The 24,343-nt window shown below is 43.1% G+C and overlaps 1 protein-coding gene across 1 annotated transcript in view; it reads right to left on the reverse strand.

The window, feature by feature from the left end:
- The window catches only part of DNAH5 (dynein axonemal heavy chain 5), a 378,136-nt gene that overhangs the window by 232,780 nt on the left and 121,013 nt on the right, over positions 1-24,343 (reverse strand). Inside the window, exons 10-17 of the mRNA XM_075540865.1 lie at positions 23,783-23,905; positions 22,052-22,267; positions 17,852-17,959; positions 15,367-15,452; positions 14,591-14,912; positions 12,287-12,493; positions 3,472-3,643; positions 135-280 (exon numbers count right to left, since the gene is read on the reverse strand). Of these exons, the coding sequence (XP_075396980.1) occupies positions 135-280; positions 3,472-3,643; positions 12,287-12,493; positions 14,591-14,912; positions 15,367-15,452; positions 17,852-17,959; positions 22,052-22,267; positions 23,783-23,905 (1,380 nt within the window). The remainder of the gene's footprint in view (positions 1-134; positions 281-3,471; positions 3,644-12,286; positions 12,494-14,590; positions 14,913-15,366; positions 15,453-17,851; positions 17,960-22,051; positions 22,268-23,782; positions 23,906-24,343) is intronic.

Raw genomic sequence — 24,343 nt, forward strand, 5'->3', positions numbered from 1 at the left:
GCTGGCGGTTCAAAAGCATCCAGAAGCACCTAGGAAGCTCTCTGGAGCAAAGCCCTCTGCACCAGTTCTACTCTGCACACATGCGGACACCCTGAGTCAGAATCAGCTCAACGGCAGGTAGCAACGGCAATGACCTTTGTCATCTGAAGGAACACGTCACAGCTCAGTGGCTCTTCCTGAGGGAGCTGGCAGAGGGGCGTGCTGCTCATTTCTTCCAGAATGGCCTCGATTCGGAACTCGATCAAGTCACTGAGCCTGTCCAGCAGCAATTCTAGTTCCTCTGGAAAGAAAAATTGGAGGAGTGGGGAAAAGAGGAGAAATTAGAGCATTCTGTTTTTGTTTCTGTTTTAAGTCAACATGAATCACCCAGAGTAATAGAGTGGGGATGACAGTTACTAGTTTGGTATTAATTGACATTATATCCCCTCGACATGCCCTGGGTTACTCTTCATTTTCTCACACTATTCTTGACACAGGAACCCTAGTGGCATGGTGGTTTGTGATCCACATGGTCAGCAGTTCAAAACCACCAGAAGCTCCGAGGGAGAAATATTGGACTTTCTACTCCTGGAACCAGTTGCAGCCTAGGAAACCCACAGAGTTTGCTATGGGTCAGTATTGACTCGATGGCAGCAAGTTTGGGTTGGGTTTTATTCTTCCTTAGCCTACCTGTGTCTGACCGGTACTTGAAAAGTCCACTCAAATGCCTCTCCAGCAGGAGGCACTCCTGAAAACTGAAGCCCCACTGCACAGCCCTTAAGAACCCTGGTGGTATAGTGAAATATGAGTTGATCAAGGTGCACAGTTCAAGACCACCAGCTACTCTGGGAGAAAGATGAGGCTCTCTACTCCCACAAAGACTTACAGCCTCAGAAACTCACAGAAGTTCCCGTCTGTCCCGTAGGGTCGCCGTTGCCTTGATGGTGGGGAGTTTGGTTTGGAAGTTATGCATGGATAAGGCCCTTGGATGACACAAATGGCTAAGGGTTCAAATATGAACCAAGGGATTGGAGTTCAAATATGCCGGAAAGCACCACCTTGGAATAAAGGCCTGGGATGTGCTGTCAAAAGATTCCACTGATCAAACCTTACAGAGCACAGTTCTGGTCTGTAGCACAGGATTGCCAGCGTCAAAACCGACTCAAGACAAGCAGTATGAAATAGGGTGCACAGATTAGTAGTACCAAAGTGGTGCTGCCGACCAAAAAGTTGAGGATTTGCGTTCGCCTAGAGGTGTTGCAACAACAACAAAAAAAGACCTGGTGATCAATAAAAGAAAAGAAAGCAGTCCCTGGAAACCCTAAGGATCGCAGGTCTGCATTATATGTACGAGGTTACCCCGAGTCAGAGTCCAATCCACAGCAACTGGCATGCATGTTGTTGTTGGCAGGTGCCATCCAGTTGGTTCTGACTCATAGTGACCCAAAGTACAATAGATTGAAACAGCGGCTATGACATGCACAGACGACACAAAACCATGTCCATGGAAGCTCTGCCTGCGATTTTGAAGAGTAGCCAGTACTGTTTAAGTGTTTGCTACAAATCAATGAGGAAAACTGCCCCATTGCTGTAGAGTGGACCCTGAAGCACAGAGTAGAACTGCTTCAGGGAGTTTCCAAGGCTGACTGCTGAAGCAGAAGCTGGCACCTTTCTACCTCGGTGCAGCAGGTGGGCTCAAATTACCGACCTTTCAGCTAACAAGTCACTTTTGCTACTGCACTACCAGGGCTTCTTTGGGGACAAATAATCACCTATAAGTAATAGAATCAATTCACTGATTGAGTAAAGAATCCAACGGTTATTAAGAGTCAACAAAAGAAACTTAACCTTTGTTCCATCTCATTTCCTTAATTTAAATTGCAAAAAGAATGTTAAAAAAAAATCAGAACAACAAAGAAGGGTTTCCTTAGAAACAATCACCCTGTCTCCAGGCAACACGATTACATCTGAATTGTTAACACTCTAATCCTAACACTCGTGTTCTCTAGGGAGGCCATTACTAACATCTACGTTGATAGTCTGTTCTAATTTGGTTCTGGTAACTTTTATTATGAAGTTTCTATGCATCTTTTAAGTGCTTCCTTCTAGAATTTTAGCCAATTTCCTCTTGTTCTATTTCCTGTGGAAATATATTTTGGGTATACTGTTGGTTTAAAGTCACAAAAACTAGACTCTCCACTCATCCCTCCTGCGTACATCTATGGAGCAGGTGTTGTTAATTGCCTTGGAGTATAATCTGCCTCATGGTGACAAGCATGGGTGCAGAGCAGAATGTCCTAGGCAGGTAGGGTTTCCAAAGCTGTGACTTGTCAGCAGCAGATCATGAGCCCTGTCTTCCACGGTTTGGGGTGGGTTTGAACTGCCAACCTTTCAGCTAATAGCACAGTGATTAACCAGTTGTGCCACCCAAGGACTCTATCCCAATGTGACATTAGCAGTCATTGAGTATCGCTGGATCTTAACTTTCTAACCTTCAGGTTAAGATTATTTTTGCAATCCTCTCCCTGTCCTGTTTTGTGGTGATCTGATGATACGTTTTGTGTTGATTCAGACTTCACATTTTAATGAGCCTAAAACACATGCAGATCCTAAGTCCCCTTTGAATCAGGTTCCAAATCCATAGAACCATTTCCTGGTTTCACCAACCACCCCAGCATTTGGGAAAGATTCTTTAGATCCCAAAAATAAATTGTCATTGATTCTAACTGCTGGCAAGCCATGAGCTCCCCCATAGTCACTGTGACAGAGCTTTGCCTTGGGTACAATGTTCAGAGTTGCAGACCGTCAGCCTTTCTTTCACTGTCGGTGGGGTGGGTTCTAACCAGCAACCTTTAGGCTAGCTGTCAAGTGCTAATCATTTGTGCGATCTTAGAACCTGCCTCCCGTCTGGGCTTAATGTATTTGGAAGGCATGGGGAAGACAAGCCCTTGATAATCCAGAACTGTAAGAACCCCTGGTACCACTTCCACAGCCACACATGCCAGACTACGAGAAGACTTCAAGATGAGGATATTGCTAAGTGGATCAACAGAAGAGAGACCCAGGAAAGGGTGAGCCAGCAATGAGTGTATCGGTGCCAAGGGGTGAGAATGCTGTAAGGAAGGTAAAGGACTAGAAAGAGCCGAACGTAGAGAACACTGTGAATACGAATCTGTAAGGATGTGGGCATCAGGCACGCCACCCCACTAGACAGAGGTCAAAGAAGTCACGGAAACAGCTTAATTTTCATATATTTTACAGTCAGTTTGGGAAGACAATTGGAACCATGATGAACCACTAAAAGACAACCAAATATGGGGTTTCTGGTCCAACCGGAAGTCCAAGTAGAAAGTGTCCACACGTAGCACCACGGCCAGATTGGGGTTCTTGGGAGCGAAGTTATTCTGAGCTGCAGAGTACACTGGGCCATCATGAAAAGAAGGCAGAAAACCTTAAACTGGCATCTGACTCCTAGCAACCCCATGGACTTACTGATCTTTTCAAACGTGCTTTCTAAATACGTCTCAATATTCAGTGATGTCCAGTTCAGGGCAGCCAAGCCGGGGTGGAGCGCTTCATCCACTCTGGCTAAATGGGGAGCCAGCAGTTGCTGAATGGTGGGAGGTATCTTTGACTTTACTCTCTGGTATTCGGCCAACATCATCTGAAATGGAAGGATGGTTAAATTAATCAATGAATATCACAATTTTAGTATCTAATGATATCTCATCTTCTATACAAAAGATATTTTCCATCTATTTGGAGTCATGCTTTGGGGCTCTATCTCACTTGTCTCAGTTTTTCTTCCTGTGTGGTGGCTTGTAGATTGCTGCGATGCTGGAAGTTATGCCAATATTTCCACACCAGCAGGGTCATCCATGGTGAACAGCTTTTAGCAGACCTTCCAGACCAAGAACAGCTAGGAAGAAGGCGCAGCTAGACCTGAAAATTGTATGATTTGAAGCAGGCATCATATACCCCGTGCAGGAAGATGAGCCCCGCAGGTTGGCAGATGAAAATAATTTTAACACCTTGCTTTAGAACAATTATTTCTAAGCCCTTGTTTATTATGTGCATGAGATGTTGTCTTGCCACTAGATCGATGGTCCCCAGTATTTCCTTGAAGTAATAGCCCTAACACAGCATAAGAAAAAGGTCCCAGGATGGATAAATTTGGGAAACGCTGTATATAATGTGCTTTCTGCTAGACAGTCATGGTTTGTATTGTCATTAAGAAACTCACAAAAAGAAGGGAGAGTTTTAAGGGCATTGAGGAATTTTGTTAAACTCAACATATCGCAAATGGGCCTTATAATATTCTTTTTTTTTTCCCTTTACTATTTTCCCACAGTTTGTGTCCTCTGAATTTCTAAGAAAGTCCCTTCGGAAAAGTGTCAATATGTTGGTTCTCTCAGTATCTGCTTATATGCTTTATGTTTTCTCTTTTTTTCCCTGTGCTTTCAGTGTCCGTCAGTGGGAAGCAATTGGACCATCTGAAACATCACTCGCTCGCTCGCAGCCATTGATGCAGACTCATAGTGACTGGCTTTGGGGAGAGCCAAACTTCCGCTGTGAGTTTCCAAGCAATAGAAAGCCTCGTCTTTCTCCAGCAGAGAAGGTGGTGATTTCGAACTACTGACCTTGTGGTTAGCAGCCCAACACAAAACTCACTACGCCACTGGGGTGCCCTCTCTGCCAGTCCATTAGTTATAACAAAAGCAAGCCCAACCCACTGCCATTGAGTCAAGTCTGGCCCATGCAAACCCTCTACAGGGGTTCCTAGACTACAAATCTTTTTGAAAGCAGGTAACCTTGTCTTTCTTTCTCCTGAGGAACAGCTAGTGGGTTTGAACCACCTACATTGTGGTTAGCAGTACAGGTTTGCTCACCAAGACCGCTCAGCCTGTTAATGATAACCTAAAAACAAACAAAAGAATCTCACTACTATTGATTGATTTCAGCTCATAGGGTCCCTAATAATAGTAAACTTTCATTGGCCCATTTACACTTGAGAAACTGAAGTTTAGAAGGGTGAAGTAGTTTGCTGAAATCTAAAGGTTTGAATGCAGTTCAAATTGGTTCTAGAATTGAATCGGTATAAACTTATCCTATATTCTCAAAATAAATTTTAAATTTGTTCATGGCCATCAAGTTATAGTCGTATCAACTTATAGTGACACCACAGAAAAGCGTATAAGTGGCCCCTGGGGGTTTGTGAGACTGTCACTCTTTGGGGAGTAGTAAGTCTTCTCTTGTCCCGTGATGCAGCTGATGAGTTTGAACAACTGACCCTGTGGTTAACAGGACAACATGTAACACACTACATTCCCAGGGCTCTGGCTTCCACTACCTTGCGAGGAATAAAACAAGAAAGCAAACACCCAGATAGTTTTCCATAGCCACTAAAGAAGTTTGAAAACCCCTGTGTGATCATTTTGGATCAACAGGTAGATGTATAAAAGTGTAGGGGTTGTGCCCAACCTGTCGATCGGGTCAGAGCCGATGCTGTTTCTCTGAGGGTGGGGGGAAGGACACCTTTTTTAAAAAATATTTTTGAAATGTGTAATCATTTTATTGGGTGTGCTTACAGATATCATAACATTCCATAGTTCAATCACATCAACCAGTATTGTACAATTGCTACCACAATCAGTTTCAAAACATTCTCTTGCTTCTTGAACACCTTAATATCAGCTCTCCTGTATCCCCTCACTCCCCCACCCTACCCCCCAGGAACCCTTGTATTTTCCCCTATAATTGTTTGTTTGTTTGTTTGTTTGTTTGTTTGCTTACATATGTTACACAATCCAATATATCCATCCTCATACAAATCTGTTGTTCGATTCCACTGAGTGGCGTTACATAGTCATCAATGCCATCAGTTCCCTATTCCCCCCCTTCCTCTTCTCTCCTCCCACACCTTCAGGGAACCATTACTTCTGTTACTGGTTCTGAAGGGTTTTCTATCTTGGTTTTCATGTACTAATCGATATTAAGGGGACAAATGAACATACGTAAATCTAACATGATTAATGGGTAAAACAAATAAAAAACATAATATAAGGAGATGAAATATTAAAGAACTAGAGGACAGTCACGCAGTTCATCAGTACTATACCACATCCTGGATTTATCATCCCTTCCATGTGGCCCTTCTGAGAGGGGCTGTCCAACCATCTTACAGGTGGGTTTGGGGTCTCCACTACATCCACACTCCTTCACATTGATTTGGTTGCTTGTTTTTTAAACCTCTGGTCCCTCTTCCCATGGACACCTCATGCTCACACAGGCAGGTGTGCATCTTCCATGTGGGCCTTGGAGGGTATAACCTTCTTATAAGGAGGACCCTAAGACTGCCCCCCTTTCTCTCTGTGTGTGTTCCCTTCCTGAATCCTGACCACTCTGAAGCTGCTGGAGCCCTCCCCGCCATGTTTCCACCAACCTTGGATCCACACGACTCTGTACCCACAGGCCTGTGATCTTCCTGCAGTCTGTGCCATTGCCTTTGGTTACGTGAGTCTGAAGAGGGACTTGTGGATTACTATTGGACTGAGGGACTTGAGTTGGGCTGGATATATCATTGTTTCCTGATATAAAGCTCTTTCTTATACATAGATGAGTGTCACTTGATTTGTTTCTCTCATCAACCCGGCCTAACACACCCTGTTAAATATTCAGCACAATCGCTCTGCAGTATGGTCCCCTAATGGTGCAAATACATCTGCTCTTAGCGGCCACTTATGTAGAACTCTTTACACCTCCCAGATAGACTACATAACAACCAAATTATCATTTACACCTTTAGCAATTTTGTCACATCCTCTGCACCCCCTCTGCTGGGGCCTATGTGCCATCCCCTTGACTCTGGGAGGGCCGATAGAGCTCCACAGAGTCCGACGGAAGTGATGCTGGATGACATCAGAGGCTCCATCCTAAAAGGCTTCTTCCTTTTTCACCATAGGAAGCTCAGTGGGTTCTGAGTCAGGATGCTAAGCACAACATCAGCAGCTAGACACTACTTTGGCTGGAAGGCCAAGGCTTTCTCTTCCCATGAAGAGTTACAGTCTCAGAAACCCACTGAAGCAGGTTGATGAGCCGGCATCTGCTCTATGGCAGTGAGTCTGGTTTTCTGGTGCTTGCTGACTGCAACACTGTATATTGGCATCTGAGGGGTTCCATTCAGAAATTCTATGAACCTGGGGCCTCCCTCTGGACATATGACTTTTAGAGACTCCAATCTAGAGTCCCAATTTGACAAAGCCTCCAGCCATCCCAGTCATGTAATCAAATGGGAGGTGGAGGCCCTCTTGAAACTTCTAGATGGAACACTGACCAACTAAATGCCACTACAGAGCCTTACTCAGTGCACAGCAACCGAAGAATCACAAATCCAAGCCCTGCTCAATTTTTTTGCCTGTAAAATCATAAAATGATTGTTTGAAGTCACTGCATTTTTGGGTCATTTATTTCATACGATAGCAAAACAATAATGATTATATAATCTGCATCCAAAACTATCATTAGGAATTATATACATCTACAAATATTATTTTCTTAGAGAATTATCACCTTCATAAAAATGTAGATTGAACAGACAAGAAGAGTCCAAAGTAAATTCTAGCATGCTGACTAGTATTTTATGATACATTTGAGGACCGTCTATCACCAATATTAAATTTTTAATGTAACATGAAGTAGTAGAAAAAATATCAGAGTAGGGATGCGGATTCTGGTCCCACTTCTGCCATGAGCTCTTGAGTCATTTAACTTCTCTAAGCTGGAGTTTGTCACCTACTATAAAATAATAATATCCTGTCCTGCTCACCTGTAAGCTGAGAGAGAAGATCAAATAGGAGAATGCAGATGGCCATCATTTAAAATGCAAAGCAGCATGCTGACACATGACCTTATTACTAGTACCAGATCACAGTAATCTTTGTGGATTTTAATAATGATTTCCTAGCTGGCAAATACCATGGCCTTTTTATCAGGACGGACCAGCCCCTGGAAAATTACAATGGGCTCCATCATAGCAACGAATGTGAGGGTCGAGTCGCCTGTCCTGAAACAAAGGGTAGCTGCTATTACGCAAATTCCACGGCCCTTCCAGCCGCAACCCGCTGGGAGACGCGTGTCACAGGTCACCAGACCTTCTTACATGAAGCGCCGCCTATCCTGAGCTTCGGACGCTTGGTCTCCTCCCACTTCAAGACCCAGTTCCTAGTTTCATCTGTCTGGTCGTCCTCTTCTATCAGATTTACTAATATTGAAGCAACCTACGGCTTATGGCAGGGTTGCTTTGAGTTTCCATCGACTCGACAGCAGGGAATTGGGTGCTCTGCGTTTGAAGGCTTGCACCTGGGCTCTTTACTCTTTTCCATCTGGATCCTTCTCTACCAGGAGAGCTCATCGAGGCCAATGCTTTTAAATAGCAACTACATTCTGATAACTCCCAAAATTATGCCTTCGGCTCTGACTTCTCACCAAACTCAGAATTACATGTCCACCGGCATGAAGGCCATCTCCGTTTGGCTGTCTAAAAATCATCTTATATTTAAGACAAAAACTACAACTTCACTCCTGGAACATGAAATATACTTGTTCCAGTCTTTGTCATCTCCATAACTGTAGCTTCTGCTCAGGGCCATTGCAAATTATTGCACAAGGTGTGCAGAATACAGCTTACACCGCATTCCTTGGCAGCAGTACCTCCATCCATGAGTCATCCCGACTCACACACAGAAATTGTCCTTGAATTCTCTCATCACTTGCCTGTTGGCATAACTCTTAATTTTCTGATATGCCTTACTTCCTTTCGAGTCCAAGTCACCATCTGCTTAATCCCAGAGCCTGCATCATGGGTTCCCAAACTTAGCTGACCTCTAAAAATCTCTCTGTGATCAACTCAGAGCAATCCAGAGGACAGAGTAGAAACGCACCTGTGGATTTTCTGAAACGATAGATCTTCATTGGAATAGAAAGCCTCATCGTTCTCCCATGGGGTGGCTGGAGGTTTGGAACTGCTGATCTTGTGGGTAAGCAGCCCAATGTATAACCCACTACACCACCAGGGCTCCTGCCTGCTGCCCCCCATTTCAGAAAAAAATAATAGTACTCCTCTGGAAATTAAAAACTTTTGTACTCTAGTTCGTAGTCCAGGATAAAGTGTAGGTATCTGCTTTTGCAGCCTGCCAGGATTATTCCAGTGCCCCCCAGAGGGGTGGAGCCACCCACTTTGGGAAATACTGGCCTACACTATAAATAGTATGGAGACTGACTGCCCACTAATACTCTCATTCCCTTAGAACTCATTCTCCAACCAGCAACTAACATGATTCATGAGGTAAAAGATAGCATGTCTTTTCCCTCTCCTCACAATTTTTCAGTAGCTACACAGTGCACTCCAAATAAAACTAACGTCTAAGCTTGACCTACAGGTTCTGTTATGACCTTGCTTGGGCCAATTTAACAGCCTTATTGCAATGGCACCTTCCCCTCACTCCCTCCCCTCTAGTGATCCTGGGCATGTTCTGTCCACTGAACATGACACACAGAGTCTTTGCTTGGAAACTTTTAGTTCCTGTCTATGGTAGTTGGGTGACTCTGTGTCAACTAGACAATCATCAGTGCATTTGAATGGTGGTGCTGGAGAAGAATATTGAAAGTACCTTGGATTGCTAAAAGGGCAAATCAATCTCTCTTGGAAGAAGTACTTCCAGAATGCTCCTTAGAGGGGATGGCAAGATTTCCTCTTAGGTACATGGGACAAGCAGTCAGGAGCGGTTGGTCCCTGGAGGACATCACGTTGGATAAAGGAGAGGGGCAGCTAAGAAGAGTAAACCCCTCAGGGAGGCTGGTGACCACTGCGGGTGCGACAAGGGGCTCAAGCATAACAAGAGTCGTGGGGACAGCGCAGGACCAGGTAGGGTGTCCTCCCTTGTTCATAAGGGCACTCGGGGTCAGAACCGACCGGATGACACCTAACGGACACTCGTGGCCAGGGGAGGAGTCAAACCTGTCCATCAAGCGGTAGCTTGGTGGCATCTCCGTAGGGTTGTGGCCTTTTGTTTGAGCGTGAGGGACTGCAGGAGTGCCTTCACCTTCCTCCTGGCTCTGTCACGGTATCTAAGAGCTGCCATGCTTCCACCGATTTGGATCCCCGCAACTCTGCATACACGAGCCTGCAATCTTCCTCCTTCCTGTTTAACTGTGTGTGTCACCAGCCTGCAACTACACGAGTCTGAAGGAGGCGCTGGCTAGCATCAGACTTATGGACGTGAGTCGGACTGGACTGGGATGCCTTCATGATAGAGTACTATTTCTTAGTGTAAAACTCCAATATATGTATGAGTGTCATTGGACTTGTTTCTCTAGACAACCCAGCCTAGCACCACTGTCCCTTCTGCCTGGAATGACCAGTCACGATTTCTACCACACCAAGTCCTTAGGTTTGTTCAAGTCTCAGCCCAAATAACCGTTTTTTTAAATCATTTTACTGGGGCTCATACAACTCTTACCACACTCCATACATACATCAATTGTATAAAGCACATTTGTACATTCATTACCCTCATCATTCTCAAAACATTTGTTCTCCACGTAAGCCCCTGGCATCAGTTCCTCATTTTCCCACTCCCTCGTTGCTCCCCATTCCCTCATGAACCTTTGATAATTTATAAATTATTATTATGTCATATCTTACACTGTCAGACATCTCCTTTCACCCACTTTTCTGTTGTCTGTCCCCCAGGGAGGAGGTTACATGTAGTTCCTTGTAATCGGTTCCCCCTCTCTACCCCACCCTCCCTCCACCCTCACCACTGGTCCTAAAGGGATCGTCTGTCCTGGATTCCCCATGTTTCCAGTTCCTGTCTGTATCAGTGTACATCCTCTGGTCTAGCCAGACTTGTAAGTTAGGATTGGGATCACGGTAGTGGGGAGGAGGAAGGATTGAAGAACTAGAGGAAAGTTGTGTGTTTCATCTTGGCTACATAGCACGCTGACTGGCCATCTCCTCCCTGAAACCCTTCTGTAAGGGGATGTCTAGTTGCCTACCTACAGATAGGCTTTGAGTCCCCACTCCACTCTCCCCCTCATTCACAATGAAATGATATTTTGTTCTTTGATGCCTGATACCCAACACATTTGACACCTCATGATCACATAGGCTGGTGTGCTTCTTCCATGTGGGCTTTGTTGCTTCCGAGATAGATCCGCATACCCCTTTTCTTTTTTTTTAACATTTTATTAGGGGCTCATACAACTCTTATCACAATCCATACATGTACATACATCAATTGTGTAAAGCACATCTGTGCATTCTTTGCCCTAAACATTTTCAAACCATTTGCTCTCCACCTAAGCCCTTTGCATCAGGTCCTCTTTTTTCCCCTGCCTCCCCGCTCCCCCATGCCCCCTCCCTCATGAGTCCTTGATAATTTATAAATTATTATTTTGTCATATCTTGCCCTATCCGGCGTCTCCCTTCACCCCCTTTTCTGTCTGTCCCCCAGGGAGGAGGTCACATGTAGATCCTTGTAATCGGTTCCCCCTTTCCAAACCACTCACCCTCTACTCTCCCAGTATCGCCCCTCACCCCCTGGTCCTGAAGGGATCATCATAGAGAACTGCCTACACAGTCTAAAGCTCTTCTTCTATATTCTTGCCCAGCCTTTCTCCATAATTCATGGCAAAAGATTAAATTATTTATTTTTGTTTATGGGTTGATTTTTTACTTCTTACTAGAATATAAATTTTATGAGAATAGGAACATACTTAATGCAATTTACTGTTGATCCCAATTTCATAGAGTAATGCTGTACACACATAGTGGAGGAGTTAATGAACAAAGTATGGAAGACAATATTAAGTTAAAAATATGATATCAACATTGGAATTTGCCATGGTTATTTTGCTCTAAATGTATTGTGCCTGAAACATATATATTGTATTTTTGTTGCTATAAAACAGATTAGTGGGGAAATGGCAAGTTTTGAATACAGCCAATAGGTTAAATGATAGTGTATCAATGTCATTTTCCTGATATTAATAACTACATCATGGTAATAGAGAATGGCTTTGTTTTGTAAGCATGTGCACTGAAGTATTTAGGCATAAAAGAGCATTGGGTCTACAGCTTGGGGTCAATGATTTCTATAATAATAATAATTATGTCAAAAAGAGAGAGGTGATCAAGCAAATGTTTCAAAATGCTGCCATTTCCCTGTGTGTGCAGAACTACTTCAGTATTAAAAAATATATTTAAGTTCTTTCTGGAGCTAACCAATATGAGCAAAACGTCCCCTACCTTCATGTCACTGAAGTTCTTTTTGTATTTGTCCCGTTTCTGGAAGAGGGCAGCCGCGAAGGGCGACACTTCCAGACCCATCTGGGCCATGCACTCTGTTTCTCGGAACAAGGTCAGTATCTGGGGGTCAAAGTTCACAAACACATCTCCCGTTCCGGGAGCCTTCACCAATAAGGAGGCCTCGAGCCCTACGTGGATTTCTTCAATCTGTGAAAAGAAACCAGCATTATTACTGTGAGAAAGTCCAAAGTACGTGTGGTATGCCTGAGTGATAGTCAGTTACTATGGCCCGTCCAGCCATAACCCTTGATGTGATATCATATGATTCTGGACTTCATATGCCTATAGAACATCACAATGGCTCCTGCCCAAGTGTTGCCCAAAAATGTCACCGTTTGGACAGGGCCCTGAATTTTTGCTGGAAATTAATCATCCTCTACTGGTCATGTGAGTCACCACCAGATACATTCCCACCTTTCTCAGAAGGATCTGGGGAAAAGGGGAGGGGCCTGCTGGTGCCTCCGTACAGTTCTTCCCTGCATTACCTGAAATCACTTCGGATCTGCAAGATGCTGTGGTTCCAGGGCCACAAGGGTGATCCCGCAGCAAGAGACTGTGATTAGAACCTGTACGTGACTCATCTGGCAAAATGGGGGCGGGGAGTTGTCTCTGAAAAGTGTCATTATGCCCAGGGGTTGAGATCGCCCACTAATCTTGTCCCTATGCAACCCCACCCACCGTGAAGGAGAAGGGAAAGAAGAAGCATTTGCCGGACTGGTCTGCTAACCGCGATCTGGACTGCCACAGCCACGGCGCCCAAGGTCCGGTCCCAAGATGGAAAAGTTTGGGTGAAAATAAAGAACAAACGGAAGGAAGGAGAAATACTAGCTGACAGTAAAGGATTGAACAAGTGAGTTGTGCATCATGGAAAATCTAACATGATGCTTATCCCTCAAGAGAGACTTAGCAAATAATTTTCCCTCAGTTCCAGAAGGAATGGTTTAATGATGAGAAGAATCGGGGAGTGGCCTGAGTTATAGTTAATTAATATGGCCCTTCCAGCCATAATCCCTTATATGATATATAATAATTCTGGGCTTCAAATGCCTGGGCCTGAAATAGACACATCGTACTTCTGACACCAAGTGTGGTAATAATCTCTTTCAGGAGAATTGCTAACAGACTAGTCCCAAAGACTTGGACCTTTGGGGCTCCTGGGGACAAGTCTGGTGTTAATTCTCCTAAGAGAGATTATTAGGTATTATGGTAATAATACCTAGTGAAGCTCTTTCTGGGAGTGAATATTTTCATGTATTCTTCCACACGGCTGAGCTTCCCAAATTAAAGACAACAGGACTCACTCTTCGGTTATGCTCAGTTTTTTTTAATTCATCAAGTTCTTGTGCAATGTGGGGTTGTACTTTTCTATGACACCTGACAAATAAGTGGACGCTTTAAAAACCACCTAATACCATGAGTCTCCCATGCCTACGCAAATTGTTGCTCCTGGAATTTTCGTAACTCGGTTTCCTGTTGTCTAGAGAAGACATGACTACTACAATGGGGCCATCACGATACTGGCCCAGACACTGACGACTGAGCAAGAAAAGTGAAATAGCATTTTAGAGGACTTGGAAGGATAAAGATTTCCCCTCCGGAGTACCTCCCGCCAGTCTACAAAGAAATACAATTCTTGGATAGTAGGAAATATAATACAGCCTAATTAACCAAGAGCCCAAGGAAATGTAAGTCTCGTAGGCATACTGATGCTCCCTGACAAATTCGGGACCCCTGTGGGCGTGGAGGAAGGGGCAGATGGGAAGGAGGTAAGTGAAGAATCCTGACCAGTCAAGAAAGTGAACTCACAAACTTTTGCCAGGAATTTACAAACTAAATAAAACACGAGGTCTTGTTATGCAGTTTACATTTTTGTTCAAAAATTAACCATTTTCTTTGTGAAGGTATTAGAGTCTTTGATTGGGGGTCCATATACAGCAAAGATGTCTTCTTCTTCTCTTACTTTTTTATTGTGGATTATGACAAACAAAGGGGAAGGTATGGTAAAAAGAACACCGGCATTATCCCAGAAACCCCACCCACCCACCCACCCACCACTGTGCATGTGGCCCTATGTTGGTGTTTTCTACTCTCTCCCTCACCTTCTCCCTTCCCTCAACCTCTCCATGGCCTTCAAAGCCTGCCTTAAAAGACACCCTAAGCCCAATTTTCTTCAGGGAATAACCTTGTCAAATGCTAGTAGAGATCATGGATATCTCTTTGAAGACCAAAGCTCTGAGCACTCACTTGTTGAAGCCATGCCCGATGGTAGAGGACCTCATATTCCAGGAGAACCTTGGCCATCCTGTTATAACTGCGAATGATAGGTTTGGCCTCGGGGGTCCGAAGCACGGTTGGGTGCTGCTGGAAACGCTGCATGGGTTGCTGGATTCTGTGGAAGAGCTGACGAGCCCACAAAATCTTCCCGGCGATGGGAGGTTGGTCTCGAGCCAAAGGAGGGTCATATCTGTGCTTTGTATAAAGCTTGGAAATCATGTCGATGTCAGCTCCATAGTTCTCGAGGATAAGCCGGTATTTGTCATCAATACCAAGATTAGGTATATTCAATCTGATTATGTTTTAAAGTAAAAAAGCTTTCATGAGAAGGTGTCTAGCAATTTTGTTCAGTACAATTTATGTTAAAACATGCTACTTCTGGAAGAGAATGATATAGCTCTGCTGTATATATATATATATATATATATATATATATATATATATATATATATATATCCTTAAAACTATTAGTTAGGTAAAATATTTTTAATCACTTAACCACTAGGAAACATTACAATATCAATCACAAATATTTTAAAAGTAGCAGTTTTCTCCTTTTGCAGAAGTAAATCAAACTCCCAATCTCTGATGACCTTATCAACTGTGACCTTGTTGCCCTGAAGATCAAAGGCAGGCTTTCCTCTCATTAGAATATGAAATAAAAATAAAATCACATAAGATGCACTTTGGTCATCCTATTCCAATATTATAAAATTAGAGCTCAGGAAATTGTTTCAAATTTTTACCTTTCAAATTTCTTGAGCATACTCAGTGCTTGGCTTGTGTTTTGAATCCTTTCAAACGTAGCATCCATGAACTTCTGTAACTCATTCTAAAACAGAATAGAATCTGATTCGTAGTAATGAATTAGTATTGGGGAAAGTTCTCATTAGCAATGCAATCAAGGAGCTCCCCATTCTCTGCAAACATATAGGACAAATTATAACTAACCACTTAAAACACACCTGTGCTTGAAGGAAAACCAGGAGCCCACAGGCCAGAAAGGGGGAGTGGAAAGCAGGGCAGTAGTAGGAGTTGGCACCAGGATAGGCTCAGTGGGTACCAATCAAGACTAAGGCCCTGGATTGGGGCATGAGCACTTTCTCACCAGTGTGAGTGAGAAGCTGTGGGATCCGACTTGGCTCGTCACAGTAAGCCTTCCCTACAGAAAGCCAAAAGTACTACCCAACTCAAGCCAAAGGGACGGACTGACTACACATAGTTGGGAAAAGCTTTGAGGAGGCCAGCCCCACCCAGATCCAGGGGAAAGATCAAGGGGCAGGTAAGAAATAATGTGGCTTTGTGAAACATAGGTCACAACTTCTCAATTCTTCCATTATAATGCAAAAGCAAACATACACAACACATAAACAAACAAGGCTAGATTTGGTCATGGGGGTCAGATTTGGACCTTGGGTCATAGCTAGCTAACATGTCAGTTCTGACGCATAGCATCCCTATGTACAACAGAACAAAACACTGCCCTGTCTTCCTATATCACCCATAATTGTTGTTATGTTTGAACCCACTCACAACAGCAACATATCTTGATGAGGATCCTTGTTGTTGTTGTTGTTGTTGTTTTTGGCTAACACTATACCTTACTAAGCATGATGTCCTTTTCCGGGGACCAGTCCTAATAAAATGTCCAAAGCACACAACATGAGGTCTCACCACCCTTGCTTCTAAGACACATTTTGGTTGTACTTCTTCCAAAACAGATTTGTTTGCTCTTCTGGCAGATAATGGTACACACTCAGCTAAGAGATGGGATTTTATGTTATAAAGTGAGGCTGTGGATCTAATCCAAGAAGTTAATCAAAAGTAACTTCCTCAGACAACAAAGACGCCAACAGAAAATAATAATAAAACCCCCTAGAAATGATCAGCTAAAATTTTTTGCAAATCCCATGGAACAGGCTATAGATGCCAGAAAAAAATAGTACCCCAAGTATGGAAGCTGATGGAAAAACCTTAAAAGGTGTATTGTATAATTTTTTAATATTAAAGAATAAAGTACAAATAGAAACTATCCAAAGAGTTTTACTGTGTAAAATGAGGAGTGATTGTTTTAATAGAACTCCTACATGTAAAGGAAAAATGTCATTACAATTCAAAATCCAATCCCTGAAGATTAATGAACTAAAGAGAAATCTAAGGGGGAGAAATTCATCTAGAAGGTAGCACAGAAAGGAGGAGATTGGGAAACACTAAAAGGCCTTAACAGATGTTGAAAGTGGGAAAAGGAGGTCTGACACACATCTGTTAGCAGTGCTGAAAGCCCAAACATTTCCAATGACAATAGCTCGGAACTTCCTGTAAGAAATCACATCAAAATCTGGACAAGGAAAACAATTTTAGATGTTAAAATTCGCCCAGAGAATATCAGAAGTAAGGAAGAAAAATAGAATACAAAAATGCAATCATAAGTGGGGGGCGGGGAAACGAACTATGCAGGCCTAGGTGCCCCACTGGAAGTGGCCCAACCAACCCCTTTCCCAGGAATCTGGAGCTGGGGATGGGAAGCCTGCCTGGATGATCCTGTCATAAGTTATCAGAAGCTGATGGTGGCCCTATGTGAGCTGGGATTCTGAATAGCTCGTTGGCAGTAAGAGGAAGACACAGGGGCTACAAATATCCCAAGACGAGTCCTGCCATCATTGGGCATGTGCCAGCTGCAGGCACTGTTAACCTCCTGCCATCATTGCCCGCGACACATGACGCCCTTATGTACAACAGAACAGGCGATGACCCGCTCCTGTGCCACATTCATGATCATGGCTATGTCTGAGCCCATTGCTGTGCTGTTGGTTCAATCCTTCGCTTGGAGGGTTTCCCTCACTTTTGCTGAACCTCACCTCAAGTCTCCCCTTTGCCTAAATGGCCCCTGGTCATTATTAGGATCGAGTCACAAGTAAATGGGAGCCAAGTCCCTCATTCTGATCGTGTTACATTTCAATGGAAGATGAAAGTTAACTTTCCACAACCTGAGATGGAAGACGTGCAAGAATGTGATTAGAGATCATTATCCAAAGCTATATTTATAGCCCTTTAATCCATGAAAAAGAGCCCTCAATTATTAATATGAAATCACAAACGCAGGCCGAGGTTGGTATCAGTCACTCCAATGATGAAGACACTTCTCCATTCTGAATACCTAATCATTCACAGCCTCATATAGAAGGGAAAATAAACACACGACTGTCAACAGGAATTCACTATACCACCTACGTGAAGGTCATGAGTCTGCTTGCGAAACTCGTCATAATCCTGGTCAAATTCCACTTTCCGCTGGTCTAAGAAATTATATTCCTTTTTCTTCATAGTCGTGAAAATGCCCTGAAATATGAGTGAACCAAAACAACCCAATATTATTGCCTTTAAAAGAAAATCCCATTGTGACCAAATCAATTTCAACTCATCAAGACCCTATCTAGGACGGAGTAGAACTGCCCATAGAGTATCCAGAGCCACAGTCTTTACGGAAGCCCATTGCTGCATCGTGTTTTCTTGCAGAGCAGCTGGTGGGTTCAAAACTTGGACCTGCCAGTGAGCAGCTGAACACTTTAACCACTGGGCCACCAGAGTTCCGATATTCTAGCCCCAACTAAATAAAATCCGTAACTGCACAACCTACGCAGTCATTCAAAAAAAATGTTAAGAAAGCCTATCCTTTTAATCATATTGCTCAGTCATTTTTACCAGTAATAGAATGGCATTCTATGGCATCCAAAGAAATCATGTAGAAAAAGTGTTTATAGGATTTCATGTGTTCGGAGAGAAAAATTTTAAAATAAAAATCCCATCTTAAAAATACTTTTCAGATGTTATTTAATTTTATCATTTGCTTGACAAATGCACTGTTTACCACCAATAAAAATAAGAATAAAAAGAAGCCCAGAATAGCACGACTAAAATACTTATTTCATTAAAAAGTTTAAATCTCCAAAGAAAATAAACTTAGCTTAAATAGAATACAAACCACTTAGCGGGAAATGGTGATATTTTAATAGCTACAAATGAAATATTCTCTTGCAAGGCTCAAATGTCTAAAATAAAATGGCAAGCCGCAATGTAGCACTTAAAGAATCCCTGCAATTAATTGCTTCCTACTGCCTTGTAAAGCTGCCGTCTGCAGCTACGAAAGGACGAATTAGGTGGGTCATCTCCTGGAAAATGCTGTCACCGGGACTTTTGTTTGCTCCGGATAATGAGTTAGAATGCGCTGGGATCATTCTTAGCCAGGTACTAAGCCGTTCTCAAACTCAGGTGCCCACGTTGTTGACAAAGGCATATAATGTTTATGAAGAATAGTGGGTGTTCACCCTCAGACTCCTCTTCAGAGCTACACCGCCTACATATCAATTTCAATCTCTCAAGGGGGAGGAAAAGTCTATAAACTTCATGACTCCTTGACTCGACATGACTAGTGAAGACAAGCTACACTTTCCAGGCTGCTTAACCATACAGTCCATTCTAGTTAGAGGCTGTACGATTATCCCAATGCAGCTCTGCTGGCCGAGTGGGTAAATGCTTAGCTGCTTAATGAGGGGTCACTGGTTTGAACTCACCAGCTGCTCTATGGGAGCAAAGCGCGGCAGACGCCATCCGTAAAGACTTACCACCTTGGAAACCCTAAAGGGAAATTCTACCCTCTCCTACCACTGTCTACTGTCTCCGGGTCAATTCTCACTCCCTAGGGACCCAAAGCTGAGCATCTCAACAGGAGTAGATAGCCTCAACTTTCTCCCACAGATCAGCAAGTGAGTTGGAACCACCAACCTTGTGAGCAATCCAACCTGTACCCAACAGCACCACCAGAGCTCTTAACCTGTCTGTTGTTGTTGTTGTTGTTGTTGTTGTTGTTGGGTGCCATAGGGTCAGTTCCAACTCATAACAACCCTAAGTACAACAGAACAAAACGCCACCTCTCACAATTGTTCATATACTTGAGTCAGTATGACAGCCATTGAGTCAATTCATCGCCCGGAGGGCCTTCTGCTGTGTTACTGCCCATGGTCTTTACCAAGGACTGGTCTCTGCTGACAATATGACAAAAGTATGTAATATAAAGTCTCCCATCCTTGTCTCAACGGAGCATTCTCACTGGACTTTGTCCAAGACAGATTTGTTGTGCTGTTACTTTCAAAATTCTTTGCCAACACCATCAATTTTTCTTCCCATCACCCTCTCCTATCGTGACCCCAGGGTCACTATAAATCAGAACAGATTCGACAGAAATGGTTTTCAGTCTGATTTGAAAGTGCCTGTAGTATTATATAAAATATACTAAAGACCTAAGAAAAGGCGATGTGACTACATTTTTAACTTAGTGGTTTTTAAAAGTTGGAGGATCTTACAAAGCCCTGCTCTATGACTGCATTTAATGGCCATGTAATAGTATTAAGTTCAATTAGTGGAATGATTAATGTGAACCTCTGAAACAACTAATCAAACTCAAGCTATCCAATCATTTACTAGACAGCGATGTGTGTATACCTATTATGTGCCAGGACATTATGAAGATGCAAGAGTGAATGGAATAAATGTCCCTTGCATCCAGAGCAGAAGGACGGTTAGAATATAAATGAACCACAAATAAATGACTGGGATAATTTCAGGTAACATAACAAGGGGGCTGGAGTGCTGTTGAAGACATTAAAAGTACCATGGACTGCTAAAAGGACAAACATCTGTCTAGGGGAAAAGTACAGCCTGAGTGTCCCTTAGTGGCCAGGATGGCGAGACTTCCTCTCACATACTTTGTACACGTTGAAAGAAGAGACAAGCCCATAGAGAAGAGCATCATGCTTGGTAAAGCAGAGGGGCAGCGAAAAGAAGGAAGGCCCTCAATGAGATAGACATCGCGTGTTCAACAATGAGCTCAAGCATGGGAGCGATTGTGAGGATGGCGCAGGGCGGGACGGTGGTCCATCCTGTTGTGAGTAGGGTTGGAACCAACTCAATGGCACCAAACAACAACCACGTGGGATTTGGGATAATGTGGAAGAGAGTGGCTGGGATGAGGAAGAGGTCAGGGAAAACGTGCTTTAAATGGTTACTTAAATGGTGATCTCAAACTCAGGGCCATTGAGTCAATTCTGAGTCGTAGCGGCCCTGTAAGACATGGGAGAATTGCCCCTGTGGGTTTCTGAGACTGGATACTTTTACCAGAATAGAAAGGCTCATCTTTCTTCTAAAGTGGGGCCGGTAGTTTTGAACTGCTGACTTTGTGGTTAGCAGCCCAACCCGTAATCCAGTTTAACTTCATTCAAAAATAAAATTTCATGTATGAGCCAAAGGAATCTTTTTCATAATAATAGGAAATAGGGAAAATTGACTCTGAGAGTCCCAAATGAAAACCAACAAAAAAGATACATCCCTTTATTTCTTAAAAAAAACAACTATTGAAGTTGTGGTATACCTTTTCCATTTTTCAGTCTATGAAACCCAGGATTAATGATTTTTATAGGCAAAGCAAGTAGAAAAAGGATTTCTAGGGGAGGGGATGGGAGATGATGTCAAGGAGTCCATGTAGAAAAGCAAACTCAACATGACTGAGCTATGAAATGATATATGTATTAAATCCCAATTAATAATAATTTTTAAAGTGTTATTTTCAAAGTATAGATTATCCATCTTCCCGGTTGCAGATGGCTATCCTAAAATGTATCTGGCTGTAAAAATATTATCTTTTCCCCCACACTGGTGTCTACTAAGAAAAGGCATATGATTCTTTACATTGGCATAAACTCTTTGAGTAAAAAAATATGTGCCAGTAAAATATCAAAAGATCAACACATTAAAAAACAGCTCACTACCCTAGAGTCAAGGCTAAGTCACAGTGACCCTGTATGACAGGATAGAACTGCTCCTGTGAGTTTATGAGACTGTAACTCTGTATGGGAGGAGAAAGTCCGGTCTTCTCCTGAGGAGTGTTTGGTGGTTTTGAACTACTGACCTTTTGGATCCCAACCCAATGTGTAACCACTACTCTACCAGAGAGCCTTCAAAAATATTAAGACTTGCCTATATCCAAGTGAAGAATTAAGAACACATTTTGCTTGTTAGCTGCTTTTTTAAAGTCTTCAAAATGTTATCAGCACACTGAACCCATTTTGAAAGACTAAGATCGGCCACGCTGACGATCTCACAATTAAAGTAGCTGGGAATCAAAAGATTCTGGATGTTAGGGCTAGGATGACATCTGGTATTTTTATACATTCAACTAAAATGCTTAAATACAAGATAAACAGGTGTTGTCCCAAACTTGGGAATCAATGACTGTCTGACACGTTGTATGTGCTTTATTAAATATTATTGTATGAATAGTTAAATAATTAGTTATACTTGAGCAATTTTCTTACACTACTAATGAAAATGCTTGTCCCTAAAGCTGATTAGATTAAGCCTGATGTTTAGAGACAATACCTGGAATGTCGTAATCATGCCTTCCAGCCCTTCAATTTTAGACTCTTGGAGAACTGCGTATGTCTTGAAGATGGAAAAGATATCTGTGATCTTAGCCAGGCGTCTGTGGAACGTTTCAAATTTTCCAAAAATGTACATCTCACTGAACTCAAATTGTTTTTCATTTGGATTTTGTTTGAGCTTCTCTTTGGTCCTGTGAAAGCAGTGCTGGTATTCCTTAAAATGGAAAGCAACATGTTAAAAGGAGACTTAACACAGAACCTGATCGTTTCCTGGCAGGCAACAGCAAGACAGGTGGACTTGGGAGACCTTTCGCAGTTTTACATCTCGCGGTTACTCATCCACCAGTCTAGAATATTCTCTTTCCTCACCCTCCAATCCAGGAACATCCTCACTGTTCATGACACAACCCAAGGCTGCAGTCATTCATGCTTGGTCCTATCATTGTAATAACCTGATTCTATTGTGCCATAGAGACCATGATGGTTCTTTGGCAGAATCCATCTTCCATACTCAAAACCCAGGTTCAGTTCTGGCCAATGCACCTCAAGCACAGCTAATCAACACCCATCTGTCATTGAAAGTTTGCCTGAGTCTGGACAGGTTTCATCAAAGCTTCCAGAATCACACAGACTGGAAAGAGAGATCTGGCAATTTACTTCCCAAAAATCAGCAAGTGAAAATGCTATGAATCAAAACAGTCAAAACTCTTTGTCCATGGATGGAGTCTCCAGGAATCAAGAGCTTCCTGGGGACAGCTAACCACCAACGGAGTTGTGCTGCAGTTAAGGTGCCATGACCAAGCCCAGGGTGTTTGCAATGGCCTCCTATGCAGTTGAACGATGAATAAGGAAAACCAAAGAACTGATGCCTCTGAATGATGGTGCTGGCAAAGAATATTGAAAGTACCATGGACTTCCAATAGAACAAACAAATCTGTCTTGGAAGAAGAACAGCCAGAATGCCCTTAGAAGCAAGGATGGCAATACTTAGTCTAGCAAATGTTGGACATGTTATCAGGAGACACCTGTCCCTAGAAAAAGGCTTCATACTTGGTAAAGTGGAGGATAGGCAAAACAGCGGAAGGCCCTGGGCAAGGTGGACTGACGGTGCTGCAACGATGGATTCAAACATGAGAGGAACCGTGACGATAGGGTAGGGCTGGGCAGAGTTTTGTCCTGTTGTACCCAGAGTAGCTCTGAATCAGAACTGACTCGACAGCACCGAACAACAACAGTTGGTTGTTTTATCTCTGTCTCCCATTTGCCTGTGAGAGATTTAAGAAATTTATTACTATTTTTTGTATCTCAGCCCTTAGCATGTGGCTATGCTATAGTAGTCGCTCAAAGAGGATACAATAAGTCCTTAAATGTCTATTATTATCAAGTTTCTTACTCAAGAAATTCAGGGCCACCAAGTCATTTCTGACTCACGGCACCCCTATAGGACCGGGCAGAATTGCCCTAGTGAGTTTCCCAGGCTGCTACTCTTTCTGGGATTAGAAAGCCTCCTCTTTCTCCTGTGGAGTCATTGATGGGTTCGAACTGCCCACCTTATGGTTAGCGCCCCAGTGGGTGACCACATCACTACCAGGGTTAGCAGTAACAAATTACTGCTCTTGTTAGGAACCAACAACATGATAACTGCAAAAATGATTGAAGGTGGCACCAACCAAATAATATACAGGAATAATAAAATGTTATTTCAATGGATTACTAAACTGACGATTACCTGCTTAAGTTTAATGGCGGATGATATTTTTTCCACAACAACTTCCTGCGGCTGGCTCCAGATGGTAGCAGTTCCATTGTTGGTAATATAGGCTTTACATGCAGATATCATCTGATTAGTCACCTGGGATTTTTTTAAATGATGTTAGTGCACAAAGACTATAGATGGAACTAGAGAATCCATATCATATCTATCTCGCAGAGACCGCAATCTGAGAGTTCACGTTCTGGGCTTATTTTTCCCATCACAGTTAACACTAAGCACTAATCGCTTAATATTGGCTTAATATCATCTGTGGAGCCATGAGCTGCATGCAGTGTGGAAAATTAACAAAAAGCACACCCCCCCCCAACATTTATGCAGGGTGCATGCCTTAACCACTTCAGAGAGGATTCGCTCCCCTCAGCAAAGCTGATATGAGCACTGCCAACCTCCTGGGATGGCCTGCTTAAGCATCTAACTCGCAGTTCAGGAGGGCTGCGTGCCATAGCATCCAATCCACCCTCACCCTCTCAGGCTACCACAGGCTGTAGCAAACACACCAAAAGGAAATGACAGGAA

Source organism: Tenrec ecaudatus, chromosome 2, assembly GCF_050624435.1.
Source record: "Tenrec ecaudatus isolate mTenEca1 chromosome 2, mTenEca1.hap1, whole genome shotgun sequence".
Taxonomy (NCBI): domain Eukaryota; kingdom Metazoa; phylum Chordata; class Mammalia; order Afrosoricida; family Tenrecidae; genus Tenrec; species Tenrec ecaudatus.